General features: G+C 39.6%; 1 protein-coding gene across 1 annotated transcript in view; it reads right to left on the bottom strand.

The window, feature by feature from the left end:
• TRAPPC10 (trafficking protein particle complex subunit 10) overlaps positions 1-14,997 on the bottom strand; it is a 52,442-nt gene that overhangs the window by 31,901 nt on the left and 5,544 nt on the right. The window contains exons 2-7 of the mRNA XM_064152624.1: positions 8,255-8,336; positions 7,438-7,573; positions 6,192-6,388; positions 3,823-4,018; positions 2,128-2,239; positions 138-385 (exon numbers count right to left, since the gene is read on the bottom strand). Of these exons, the coding sequence (XP_064008694.1) occupies positions 138-385; positions 2,128-2,239; positions 3,823-4,018; positions 6,192-6,388; positions 7,438-7,573; positions 8,255-8,336 (971 nt within the window). The remainder of the gene's footprint in view (positions 1-137; positions 386-2,127; positions 2,240-3,822; positions 4,019-6,191; positions 6,389-7,437; positions 7,574-8,254; positions 8,337-14,997) is intronic.

Here is a 14,997-nt window from a genome sequence, read left to right as displayed (position 1 = left end):
GTTATTACAGCATCTTTTTGATAACTCACAGCCAGCGTTTACTGTATTCTGGTCACTAACATCAGAACTGCAAAACTCTTGTTAGATCATCATTGCATAAAATCATTCACATAACAGAATAGATTACACTGACTCACTTCTAATAGCTTGAGTTCTTGCACACAGTTGTGAAGAAGCTCCAATGCTCGCTGGGAAACCTCCCATGGCCTCTGCAGGAAGATTAATAACGTGCACTGGCGGGAAAATAGGTAACTACGCAAGTCCAGTAGAGTAGCTTCTTGGTTCTGAATTAGCTCTCTCTTCTCCATGTCTATTGGTTTTCGGAGAATTAAACCATTCCAGCTCCTTACTGGCTGGCAAAAAAAGGTCAGCCAGTTTGCACCATCTAAGTAAATAAAGTCAATATCCAAGAATCAACCACTGCTTTCTATCAAAGCTTCTTCATCCTCCCTCTAGAAATTGTGAGCTGGCTTATTCTTCCTAAAGTTTATCTGATGGATAAATGACTTAAGCTCTTAACTTCAAACCCAAACCAAAACACCAGCAGAAACCCCATGGGCATTTTGCCTTAACTGCATATTTGTTACAAGGGGCAATCAGTCTGTAATGTACTTCTTAGCAATTAAGCCTACCTGAAATGGAAAAGAAACAAGCTTTTATCCACTAAATTATTTCTTAATCAGCCATCATGGATAGATTTGTTCTCATTTTCAGGTATAGCATCAGGTTCATCAGGATAAACATATTTCATTGCGATTACTCCTGCACTATGTTTTTACCACATCCACAGCAATAAAAGCTGAATAAAGCTGTTGTTATGTAACTACATATGATTTTACACAGTTTAAAGTTATTTGACACTTCCTGTACAGTAATTTTTCTTGAAGCAAAGACTAAATCTTCTGTAGTGCAGATTAAGTAGATATTTTTATTCAGTTTTGCAGTGATTACCAAATGTCTCATTTAATGCAAGGCAAAACCAAATACATTTCTCCAGGAAGCTCTTTACTGAATAACTTAGCAGTGAGCTGTGAAAACAGCAACTGCCTCTGAGCCAGATCCATACTTGGGTAATTACAGAGTTTCAGGGCTCTGTAACCATCACTGAATAAAAGCAATAGGCAGGTTTTCATCAAAAGAAGCTTCTAAGACTCAGAAATGAAAACCAAAAATTTATAGACTATAATTTGAGTCTGCAATACACTGAAGTTTGTATGTAGCATCAAACAAGAGCACAAACTGCCTACTGCATCTTCACTGCAATGTGCCATCTTTTTTTCCATGTGTCCATATGCTAGCTGAAGCATCGGGTTAGTTAGCAGAAGCACAGTGAAGAAATTAAGACACTTCATGTCTATCTAACACTTTAAAGACACAACAACCCCATGCAGAGATACAGGCTGGGGTCGGAGTGGCTGGAGAGCAGCCAGACAGAGAGGGATCTGGGGGTACTGATTGATACCCGCCTGAACATGAGCCAGCAGTGTGCCCAGGTGGCCAAGAGAGCCAGTGGCATCCTGGCTTGTATCAGGAGTGGTGTGGTCAGCAGGAGCAGGGAGGTCATTCTGCCCCTGTACTCTGCACTGGTCAGACCACACCTCGAGTACTGCGTTCAGTTCTGGGCCCCCCAGTTTAGGAAGGACACTGAGATGCTTGAGCGTGTCCAGAGAAGGGCGACGAGGCTGGTGAGAGGCCTTGAGCACAAGCCCTACGAGGAGAGGCTTAGGGAGCTGGGGTTGTTTAGCCTGGAGAAGAGGAGGCTCAGGGGTGACCTTATTGCTGTCTACAACTACCTGAGGGGTGGTTGTGGCCAGGAGGAGGTTGCTCTCTTCTCTCAGGTGGCCAGCTCCAGAACAAGAGGACACAGCCTCAGGCTGCGCCAGGGGAAATTTCGGCTCGAGGTGAGGAGAAAGTTCTTCACTGAGAGAGTCATTGGACACTGGAATGGGCTGCCTGGGGAGGTGGTGGAGTCGTCGTCCCTGGGGCAGTTCAAGGCAAGGTTGGATGTGGCACTTGGTGCCATGGTCTAGCCTTGGGCACTGTGGTAAAGGGTTGGACTTGATGATCTGTGAGGTCTCTTCCAACCTTGGTGATACTGTGATACTGTGATACTGTAAAGACACTCACCACCGGCCCCAAAGTTGACCACATATTGAGAAAACAAGGCATCCAGTTCATCATACTGCACCAGAGCATCCTCAAATTGCTGCAGCATCTCAAAGACGAAGGCCAGCTCTTCCTTTTGACACACAAGCAACACAAGGAGCATGTTACTGCTATTTGTCATGTCTGGGTACCACAGTCTGCCCCTACCCATACACAGAGCTTCTTTTTCCAACATACTTCCTTTTCCAGCATTCATACATCTAGGAAAACTTGTAGCAGATGCCCCATCTCTTCCTCACAGAAGGAGGATCACCAAGGTAGACAAAATCATACAGCTATGTCAGTAAATTCCATTTTGCTGGATCCCAATTTGCCTCAAGACATTTCTCATAGCTCTATTAAAGTTTCCCAAAAAAAATCCCCAAATAACAAAAAGACCAAAACCCAAACAAACAACTCCAATAAAAAATGCTGAATACTCATCTCCCACAGTGTGCTGGTTTGAGGCTAAGTGGAATATTTTAATGAGAGAAATTAGATCGTTGGCTGTGAAAAGAAAATAATAGTGATGTCTGTATCACACACTGGTTTTGTTGAGAGGTAAAAATAGTCATAACAAAGTCTCTCCCTTCAGCCTGCCTGAAACCTATGTAGCTCAATCTAATCATTTCCTTCTAACCTCTTATTGGCTCTGGCATCTCCCCTCTGCTTATCTGCAAATTAATCATATAAGCTTTCAACGAGGGTTTATTTGGTTATTTCTGAGATAATGAGGGGTGGGAAGGAGGAGAGGGGTTGGCTGGGAATGCTCCTCAGCAATCTTACTGTTCAGGAGGGGTTCTGAATTTCTGTATTACTTCTAAGTTGTATATAATCATAAATATCTGTACATATTGTGTACATATGCTTGTAAATATGTGCTGTAAATACAGTTTCATTTTCACTTCCAGCCATCTGAGTTAGCCTGATGATTCCAAGAGAGGGGGGAGGAAGGAAAACTCCCTAACAACCACACACAGTGATACTTTTTTCCTTCTGTTTACACTATTAAGGCACCAAGTACAGCATCAATAAAAAGTTCAGTTTGTACACAGAGTCAAAAGCAGGAAAAAATCTGAAAAAGAAATATATCATATGCAAAAAATCCATCCATGGAGTCACAAGCACATGAAAATTAGGTGGAACTGGTGTAGAGAGCAGCACTGTACAGGGACTTTTATGAAATTCCAAAGGAATAAAGATCTTTCATTCTATCAAACAAGTCTTTCTTGCTTTTCTCCAGAGCAGCTAAGACATATTTACAAGCATTGAAAAGGAGTTTATATGGATTACTTAAAAACACACACTTTCTATGGAGTTGATTTTTAGACATCTCCAACAAATAAATCATAGCAACATTCTTTTTACAAGTTTGAGTGTCTTTACACAGGCACAGTAATGAGACTTTCACCCAAAATTCAAGAGCAAATACTAAACTACTTCCTACATGCAATTTGTTTGCTTCAACTGAGCCTCCTGAAACTTTGACAAGCCTGGAAAGATTTTGCTTGTGTAATAGCCTTGCATTACAAGCCTGTTACAAATGGGACCTAAAATTGTTGCTTTCTACCTTCTGTTTCCTACCCCAGCCCTCAAAGAATGAGCAGAACATTAAAAAGTACCAGAAAGCCAACTCCCAAGAAAAAAAAATTCCATGATTGGAATTAGGACTCTCACCTGGACCATGAAATATTCACAGAAACTCCACCCTGGCTCGGTCCTTTTCTCTCTCAAAGTTCTCATGTCATCTTCAAACTTGCCTAAGTTTTTGGTAAAAGACATGAGAAGCAAGGTCCTGAGTTTGGTCAGGAAGGCATTCCAAGATTCCTGAGAACGCGAAGAGTCTTTCAAAGGGTCAGAAAGTACCACACATCTGCACAGAGATAAAAACCACTGTTGTTGAGAAGGTAAATCTAAGATTCACACATAAATGCACATTGGGATGCTTTGCATACTTGACAGATTCAGAGTGAACAAAATTCAGTTTTTCATTCAACACTAACCAGAGGAAAAAAGCAAAGTTGAGGGCGGGTTGTTTGGTTAGGGGCAGGTACGCTGAGGTTTGGGGGTTTTTTGGTTTGGCTTTTAATGGCCTTTCAAAAAGTCTCCTTTTATGTTTAAGTCTGTGATATAGCTTACAAGAAGAGTTAAGTCTTTTCCACAAAGTCTGATACAGCTTTATATTTTTACCAAGAAAATAATGAATACATTACTCCAATTACTTAAACATAAGTAATACTGCAGCTATTCAAGAAAGACCAAAAGAAGACTGCTTAGCAATACAAATCAGTGTAACAGTAATCATAATCATTCCTGACAAGGATTATGCAAGATAGAAATCAAGATCCATTAGTTCACACACAGTCAGCCTTCCCTAAGTCATTTAAAATAATCCTCCATAATACAGTCTGTCTTACAATATATCTTGATTTGTTTTTACACATCCCATGTGCTAAAACTTCCACTGCTTTTCTCAGAAAACAATAAACAAACAGAACCCACCAATTCACAAATAAATCAGCCTATTTTAGAACATCTTCTTTCCTTGTTTGGTTTTTTTTTCCCTCTATCACGACAGGTATTTCTAAAGGCAGGAAAACCTCATGAAACATTTCCTGTTAAAAGCGTCACCTAATCCTACAGCAAAACAACACAACCAAGAGCAAACCAAATCAGAGCTGCTCAAACTATAAGCCCAAACAATTCTATACCAAACAGCTGAGGTGAAAAGTGCTGCAAATGTACAGCGTGTTACAACATGCTGATGTGCCAGTCCCTGTGACCTCACACCACAGTACAATGAGTGCTTCCAGCTACTCTTTTCAACTTCAGATGCTTACTTTGTCCCTCACTCTTACAGGGTAAATCTTCTGTTCAAAGTTAACTCTCAAGGTTAAAAGGAAAAACTAAATACATATAATAGGTTCAATGCAATGTTTCAGAACATTGAAACCACATTTCAATGTGAGACCACACCTGGAATACTGTGTCCAGTTTTGGACTCCCCAGTTCAAGAGAGACAGGGACCTGCTGGAAAGAGTCCAGCGGAGAGCCACGAGGATGTCTGGGGGACTTGAGCACCTCCCCTATGAAGACAGACTGAGAAACTTGGGGCTGTTTAGTCTGGAGAAGAGAAGACTGAGAGGAGATCTGATCAATGTATACAAATATCTGAGGGGTGGGTGTCAAGTAGATGGGGCCAATCTCTTTTCAGTAGTCAGCAGCAATAAGACAAGAAGCAACAGCTACAAACTGGAACTTAGAAGGTTTCGCCTCAACATGAGAAGAAACTTCTCTACAGTGAGGGTGACAGAGCACTGGAACAGGCTGCCCAGAGAGGCTGTGGAGTCTCCTTCTCTGAACGCTTTCAAAACCTGCCTTAGTGCATTCCTGTGCAAATTACCCTGGGTGATCCTGCTTTGTCACGGAGGTTGGACTCAATGATTTCCATAATAAGGAAAAGCCTCTACAAAAGTTGGCTTTGAATTAAGACTTTATGTATTTTGTTGACTTTAATGAAAGCAGAAACAGTTTCATACATTCATTTTTTTTTCCCTACAATAAAAATATCTGAAGAAACTTGCTTTAAACAAATTATCTCACAGTGGAAAAATGATTAATTGTAATACAAAAAGAGCAATGGTAAAAAAAGCCTTATTGGCTTCATATTCACTTCACTCTCACTACCTGTATTTCTGGTACCAATTTTGTGCTCAGCAATACAAACAGAGGAACCTGAAGTTCTAAAAACTGATTATTATCACACCATTCCCTTTAAATCTCTCTCTGCCAGGAGAAGACACTTGAAAGCTTTTTGAAATAGGTTTCAAAGCCGATATGAATCCAGGAAGAACTGAAATAAACTCCCTTTATTGCTTGCATTTAACTTCTTCAGAGCACATTATATTACTGTACCATCACAGTTTGAACACTCGACATTAAGGGAAATCCTTAAACGAACAAGGAACCAGGTACATAGAGAGTTGAGGGTTTTCATCAGCACACTAGCCAAAAAGCTAAAATGTCTGCAACTAAAAGAACCTTACCTGTCACTTTGTTTGTTACAGAAGTCATTCCTTATTTTGTCTACTATAGAGGTCCGAGGAAGGATATTTGTTTTGTTCTTCTTCTTAGCGTCACTCTCAACTACCACTATTAGCCAGTCCACTGAGTTGTGAGCTTTAAGAACATTCTGCCACTTGGTGATGTCATCCTTGACTGTAGTTTTGTACACTTCTGTGTCCTGCAATGAGAAGTGGCAAACCAACAAACCAAATGAGCATTTTGAACAGTTTAAAAGGCAGATTTTGAGCCAACAGAAGACAAATAGAAACACACATCAAATAGAATTTGTGACAATTTATTTACTGAAAGAAGTCAAATAAACTATGCTAAGATTTCAGTAACTGAATCTAATTTGTTTCTGCTATTTTGCTTAACAGTAAATATATCTTAGTATTTGGCACACTGACATTCTTTAGATTACTGTATTTAATATCTTAAACCAATTTAAATCCATATTTTACACATTCTTGAACTCTGCAACAAAAAAATAACCTGAACTGTTTTATTCTCACATAGTAACAGAAGTGTGATATTTGTACCTTCTAACACTGCTCAAATTTAAGCTTTTTTTAAAGCTTTCATAAAAACAAAAACACCAGGGAAGTGTTGTTTGGCACTATTTTGACTTCTGGATTGGTTTTAAACACATCAGAAAGCTCTTAAAGCTGCTCTGGATACTTTTTAACTGGTCACAGATCAGACAACACCTTTGTTTTGCAACTGGATAATTAATTCTACCAAAAAGCAGTGAAGTGTTGATAAACAGGATTAAGCCATTTCAAACACTGTCCAGTTTTGATTACTAACACATACTAACATGTGACACATATGCAAGATGAACTAAAGAAAAAAATACATGTCTTACCACTTAACCTTGTGAATAGACTGTAACTGAAAATAGTCTGCCCAGCAAGAGTGCTGTGCTACTGCAGTAACACTGCTACAGCCTGGCTTTTTTTCATGACAAAGTACTGAAAACATGTCATTCCTAGGCCTGTTCTCTTAGTGTCAAGCAACATTTCAAAGAAACACTGCTTATGGCAAAAAGTACTCAAACTAAGTTTTCTCTCCAGTAACATTTGGCATGCAAGCTTATGCAGTACAGACTTAACCGTTCAAAGGAGCATGAAAATCAAATGAAAACCACCAGAGAGCACAAGCAGAAAGTCAAAACCATTTCATTTTTAAGTCCAAGTACTCAGTTTTTCACATTTTCCTAATACTTACACAACATTCTGTCCAATAAATATGAAGAAAGGGAAAAGTCAAAAGGGCCTTATTCCCCTCTTTGGGTAATAGCTCCTCTTTAAACTGAACGAAGTTAGATTCGAGATGAATCATCTTGGGAGCACGGCCGTAAGACCTACAAAGTTTAGAACCTGAAATTAGTGGATGAGAAACTCGTAGCAGTTTTTTAGAGGAGAGGAATAAACTGAAATACTCTGATGCTGAAAATTCCCAGGCTACACATAAAGCTCATTACAAGTTGTTATCACTTGAAACAAGATAGATACTCCTTTTTGCAAGAACGGGAGCTAGAAGTAGTTCATCTCTCATAAAAATACTTTCTGTGTCTCTAGGATTTTTAGAAGTTCAAAATAACAAATAAGAAAATGCCCCCAAATGTGGTTTCCCCACCCCCAATCAGAATGCTATACCAAACTTTTTTTTTTAAAGGAGGCACATCTAATTCCACATAAATTCTGCCTATATTCTCATTAAGGAAACAGCATGTCACTTTCAGAACACGTCTGGCAAGGCACATCAAAACACACACCAGGACAGGCCCACAAACCACAAAAGCAAAAAGAAACACAGTTTTACTATCTTTTTCTTTAGGTGAGGTTCTATATGCTGTAAAAATGATCTTCCTGAACAATGTTTACTTTGGTAACCTAAGTTTTCCTTTCCTCAAATCGATTGCTCAATTTATGGCAAGCAGGTCTCAGAACCAGAGGAAAAAAAGTCCACTCAAACCCAAAACACTTTCCCAAGTCTAAAAATACACACTGAAGTACTATTACACAATGAGATGGAAACTCACCTCCTCCATTCCATGGGTTCTCTAGGAAGCTGCTGAGAAAGCGTAGGATATAAGGAAGTAAATAGATTTTGATCTCCAGCACCTAAAACGGAAAGGTATTAACCAATTATCATGTGTAAAGTACAGGAAAGGAGATTAATAAGCTATACTATTAGGGGTTTGTTCTCTCAATAAAAGCATGCAATTTTGTCTGCTATGTGGAAATGGGAGTCTAGCACTGAACTAGAATGTAAAAATCACATGCTCTCACAACTCAGTGTAACACTTTCACAAGACACATAACACATCTACTGTTACAGCTTTCTATTACCATTTCCCACATACCAAAGAGAACAGCACCCATACAGCAAGTTCAACTCCAAAAGCAACTTCTTAACCAGAATCATGGGCTATACAATACATATATTGTTTTAAAAATCAATAATGCAGTCTTTGGAAACCAAAAGGTTATCAGACAGTGGTTCATTGTCCCTTCTGTAGCTGGGTCTACCATGAGAAAATCAGCATTAACATGCATTCTGGGCTTTATTTGGTTTGATTCCTCTATCCTTCCAGTTTTCTGGCACTGCTGTTAGCTTGAAGCAGCTTCCTGCCCTTTACACTGTTCTTGCTGTCTCCAGAAACACCAGGTCTGTTCATATGATGCAGGTCCCCTAGAGCTGGCCCTACACTGACACACAAATCTGCGTCACTTTGGCTTTGAACAACTGCAATAAATTCAACAACATTGGAGTAGCTACTTACATAGAAGATGGAACAAACTGTAGTCTACCATAACAAAAAACATGTATTATCAGTAGCCTACATGAATATCAATTCTGTTCTTTTCCCTTAGGAGCAGAGAGGACATGACAAGGCAAAGACAGGCTCAAAGTAAGTTCTTCTAACTTTGGTTATCACCATCTTCAAGCAAAGACATGCTAAACTCTGGAACAGGACACTTGGTCTTGACACTTCTGAATGCAAGCTGATCAGCCAACCATACCAGCCAGTGCAGAATTGCACAGAGTCCTTCAGAATGCTTAAACAGAAGACACAGCACTTGACATCTGGCAGACACACTCACATGAGAATGAAGTATGGTTAGAAATGTATCTGCTGCTGCACTTTTTCATAGCTCTAAAATCTGCTATGTGCACTCCCCACATCTAGGGGAACAAACTGGCCCATACCAGTTCAAATGGTATAATTTACCATTCATCCTTCATCTGCACCTTACCCTGAGTTATCACACCTACTGCTCCCTCTCCTGTACTTCCTCCTTATTGCTTCATCTTTGGCTGCCTGTATTCTTCTCTAACTGGGGCATAATCACTTCCCTGGTCCTACTGGCCCACACTACTGCTGACACAAGGCAGGATGCTGCTGCACTTCTTGGCCACCTGAGCACACTACTGGCTCATGTTCATACAGCTTTCAACCAGCACCCCCAGGCCCTTTATTGATGGGCAACTTTCCAGCCACTCTGTCCCAAGCCTGTAGTGTTGCATGGGGTTGTTGTGGCCCAAGTGCAGGATCCAGCCCTTGGCCTTGTTAAACCTCATATAACTGACCTCAGCCCATCAAATCAGCCTGTCCAGATCCCCTTGCAGGCATTTCCTACCCTCAAGCAGATCAACACTCCCAACCAATTTAGTGTCATCAGCCATCACCTTCATCCTGTTCTGTCTGGATTAACTCTAAGGTACCAAATCTGATTTAAGACTACAAACAAATGTCTAAAATGAATACCAAAACAAGTGCTAGCCACACTGGTCATGCTCTCTTAGACAAAGCCACAACATCTCTATGGGCTAAGCCATGGAGAACACTCTATTGATTTGCACCTCATTACTGCCTACAGAAAGCGAAATGCAACTTAGCAACAGCATGATGACCACATCAAAATGATGATAGCCCATGGAGCTTGAAGCCTGACTGAAAGAACAAGCCATGCATTTTACCTCTGGGGTATTAACAAAGCACCTGAAAATGCAATATACACCAAAAAGGACTTTCATAATTCAACATACCCAGTGAAAATGACTCCTCCGTGTTACAGGGCAATGGAAGAACTACTAAACGACAGCGTCTAAGCACCTTGCTATTTGAGACAACCACATCTCATTAGCAACTTAAGACAGACATATTTGTTTTTAAACCAGTCATTTTTCCCTCCAGCACTGGTTTTGAAGGCATGTAAAATACACATGTGTTTTACGATGGAGGCAAAACTATCGTCTAGCATGAGAAGCAAAGGGAGGCTGACCCTCAACACAAAATACATCAGCTATCTTTTCAGCACAGACCAAACACTGCTATCACATACTACAAGCATGCAAAAGGCTACAAGATCACAGGTTCTGCTCAGTTAGATCCTGCATCTATTGTGAATGGCATGTTTGAGCTCTTCAAGCCCAGAACACTAAAAGTTACATTATCAGCAGGCAACACTAGCACAGCCCTGACACAGGATTAACGTCAGGACTAGTTAATAGCAAGGACTTGTAAGGACCGTAAGAGTTGTAAGATGCACATTAAATTGCTAACTGCTTGCTACTAGACTCTGGGGAGGGATGCATCCTATAACAAGTACATAAGAGCATAACCTTCACAAATCACAGGACAGATCCCGAGAGATCACTTTAGCTTTGGAGTGGAGCTGTGTAATATCCCTATCGCTCAGGGACCCTAAGCATGGCAGAATCATCAGCTGGTTTGGGTTGGAAGGCACCTTAAAGATCACCTAGTTCAAACCTCACTGCCACAAGCAGAGACACCTTCCACTAGAGCAGGTAGCTCAAAGCCCCATCTAACTTCCAAGAAGGGGGGAATCTACTACCCCTCTGGACAACTTGTTCCAGGAGCCTCAAGTCTCATTCTTTTCTTTATATAAGTCTCTGAAGCATTAGTAGTTGCTACATCCATTATCTACCCTTCCAAAATACTGCATTTTTTTCTTCTATCTGACTCAATTCTATCAATTTTGAATGAAACATTCTAAGGTACCAGTAACCCTGGAATTCAAACTCATAGCAAACCTCAAAATTCTGCACAACAGTCTGAGAATTGCTTTAAATATTTTGTTGTAGGGTTTTTGTCAGTTGGTTGGGGTTTGGTGGGTTTTGGGTTGTTGGGTTTTTTTTGAGAGGGATGGTTGTGGTGTTTGTTTTGGAAGTGGGGATTTTTGTTGGTTGTCTGCAGAGTTCTGTGGTTTAAAAACCAACAAACCAACACAACAGCTAAACAAACAAAACCTCAGATGTGGACAGATACCTAAGCATAACTATATCACTGCAAATCCATTTCAGTGGAAGGGTCTCAAGGCTGATTCCTCGCTCAAAAAGATTCTCAGGAATGGAAGAAAACTATTCCTAAGTAACAAGGAAAGGATGAGCAGATCCAGCTGTAAAGGAGAAGGAAGGATATGCATATAGGAAGGAAAAGCAATCCTGGAATTGTATTATAAATAAAACTAAGTAGTATTCTAGAGAAAGTTTTTCTTCTTTAGAACACTGACATAATTAAATAAGACCTAGATATCCAATAGCAATTATAGCTATTGAGTAACATGAAAGAATCATCCTTTATCACTTAAAATACACAAACTGCACCTCTTGTGTTTTATTGTACTTTGTCTAATACAATTATTTTACAAATAACATTTAATTACAGATAATAGGTTTACAGTACTTAAATTTCATATATTGAGCTAGTTTGAAGCAGGCTGGAATGTTTTGGTGAGAACTAGCTTACAGGCTGTGAAAGGAAGACAATGGTGATGTCTACTTCCCTCATAGGCCTGCTGAGAAGTATAGGAACAAGAAATAAAAACATACATAACCACTCTTGCTTGGGCTGCTGGCTGAGCTGCATCTTACTCTCTAACCTCACCCTCCATTTGGGACTAATCCACTTTGCTTCCTAACCTCCTGGCCGAACCTCCATTCTTCCTTGGGACTGGGGGAAGGTTGAGAGGGGTAGGGGGAAAGCAAAGGGGTGGTTGAGAGCCCCTCCTGGGGACTCAGGTTTCTGGGAGGGCTGTTGTGTTTCTGTATTACTTTTACCTTGTATATTTCTGTGTATAACTATATACTGTAAATATCTGCTTGGATATTGTGCTAGCTGTAAATATAAGCTTCATTCATATTTTCAGAGCCAGCTGAGTCTAGTCTGGGTGATTTCTAAAGTGGGGGGGGGGGGGGGGGGCAGGGAACACCCAAACCACTATATATATATACATAGTGCTATTTTAAAACATATTCTACAATGTCTCTGCTTGATATCATAAGTCAAATACATCTCTGTAATTATTTTAATGCTTTTTTTTTAAAGAATAGTAAAAAAAATGTTAATCCATAACTTTTGCAGCACCTGTCTTAGCTTTTATACTATGTATGTCTGAATTTATCTACTTCTCATCTACATGTCAACACAGATATACAAAATATAGAACAAGAACAGTAATTTTTTTAAGTGATGCCACTCCAAGTAAAAAGGGGGTTCTATAAGTGAAGTGGTAAGATTTTAACTAACAAAATAATAGCAGTTAGTTAGGTACAGATGTTATATATTAAAAATAACTACTTCTGGGGCAAGGGAAGAAAGAAGAAAGTACATGCTTGCTTTCTCTCCACATTAGAAATTTGAGAAGGTATGCTCTGTGCCACTTGCCTAAACACTTCACAAATAAATTAAGACAAACGGGTGTCTGTTCAGAAATCAAAGGCAAATAAAGCAGCAGAGCCTTAAAAAGGTTTTGAGATAAGGCTAAATGAAACACTGAATCAGACTGTGTAAGCTGAAAGCATTTGTGTGACTTCCAAAGACTTGATTCGCCCAAAACTGGCAGCCAAAATGTTAAAGACAGTCAGGTCAGGCAGATGTGGAACACTGCTTACTCAAAGGAGTCTTGAGACTAAACCTGGCTGTAAAAACGCATTACATAAGCCAGGTAAGGAACATGTGTATCTTTTTCTCAAAGGCAGGCTGTATCTCTATGTAGCAGCTCATAAACATAAACCAGGGACAAATTCTGAAACTTACATTAGCCAAGAACTGGCTTCTAATGCCAAAATACTCCTTGCTTAGGATACAGCATGATGCAAAGGTGAATGAGTATCCCAGTAAAGACAGTCCCAGAAGATCACTATGAATGTTCAAACTACTGATTTTTAAAATGCTACTGTTTTTTTTTTCCTGGTCCCATATATTCCTCTCCTCTACTAATTCCTCCCTTTCTTTCTCCCTGACATTTTGGAAGATCAAGTCAATGCAGCCATCCTAGTTTTCTTGAAGCCCTGCCTAGGACATGTGCTCTGCTGCAGATCTTTGCAGGGAATATATGAGAACCAGAATGACCACTTTATCAGGACTCCCAGCAGGAACATACAGCCTTTGTGGCAGATGTCTGATACAGAACCCTAATACACTGGTATTTTAAAGTTTGATATGCACCAAAAAGACCATGAATCTTTTTTTCTACAACATTCTAAACTTCTCAGATGCTTATAGGTTTTGTCACTGCAGTATCTGAACATGTCTTTTTGGTTCTTTTTTTTTCTCTAGAGGAAACTATACCAACCCACTAACTACACAGGGTGTAAAACAAAAACTCCTGAGGTCAGCTGACTAAAGAAGACAAATATTTTCCTTTGATACCAATGACAAACTCAGTCAACTGAGATAAAAGGCTTCAAATAGCTTTAAAAGAGCTCAGTGCCAAGACTGCACTTCGGTGTGGTTCTGTTTAGTTTTTATCCCCAAATATCAGTTACAGCTTACCTTTTTGTTCCCTTTTTTTACTATTAAAAAGCTCCACTATGAATGTGTTTTTTTTTCCTAATTCACTAGCCTGTCATAAACGGATTCACCTGAAGCTTGGGAAGGACAGTAGGGTTTTTTTTCTATTTGTTACTTTTAAAGGTCCTGCTCCCCCTGCCTAGATTCATACTCAAGAGGTCCAAAACCCAAAACACAGTACAGTTTAACTGTTACATAAAAATCTTAGCTGATTCACTAGTAGCCTGCAGGAGAAAACACTTCTAGTAAAACTTTACATCTTTACTTACTGTTACACTAGCAAATCTGTAAAATTTGGGTTAACAAGCATATGTAGCATGATACATGCTAATGATGACTTACAATGCAGACAGGAGTCCTGTAAGAAGAGGAAAAATGCATTTATAGGATAGTTATTTAGTAGTTCTCACTAGCTGCAAATCATTCCAATCACTCAGGCTATATGCCACTTCTTACTGGCACTTTTCTAGTAACAGAAGAACTTTTGAACCAAGCTCTTCCAGTCCTAGAGCAATATTCTAAAACCTCAAACATTTATTTTTGCTCCAAAGAGCTGTAAAATTCTTCGCATCTCCTCTTTACTTCTATTAATCTTTTCTATTTATGCTGCACTTGTAGATATTTATGAATGCTTTCTATCCTTGGGCCTATAATGATTTTGCTGAAGGCTTTGCTCTTGCTGTATATCACAGCACATTCTGAATATGGACCAGATGAAAGTGATGCACTCCCATTCTCTTCAAATATTATATACAGATATCAGTGTACTAAGACAGAGTACTGACTGTGAGAACATGCATGCACACGACCACCATATAAACAAGTACCATCAGTTGATTCAGGAATATTCACCACTGTATTAAGATCATCCCAAACAAAACCAGTTTGGTAGGAAAGCTATGAAACAAAATATTCATTACTTCATTTAGCAAGTGTCTTCAATGTTCAGCTTCTTCATGTAG

The sequence above is a fragment of the Pogoniulus pusillus genome, chromosome 12 (assembly GCF_015220805.1).
Source record: "Pogoniulus pusillus isolate bPogPus1 chromosome 12, bPogPus1.pri, whole genome shotgun sequence".
In the NCBI taxonomy this organism is placed as follows: domain Eukaryota; kingdom Metazoa; phylum Chordata; class Aves; order Piciformes; family Lybiidae; genus Pogoniulus; species Pogoniulus pusillus.
The sequence above is the reverse complement of the archived record's forward strand: the minus strand, read 5'-3'. Positions and strand labels throughout refer to the sequence as shown.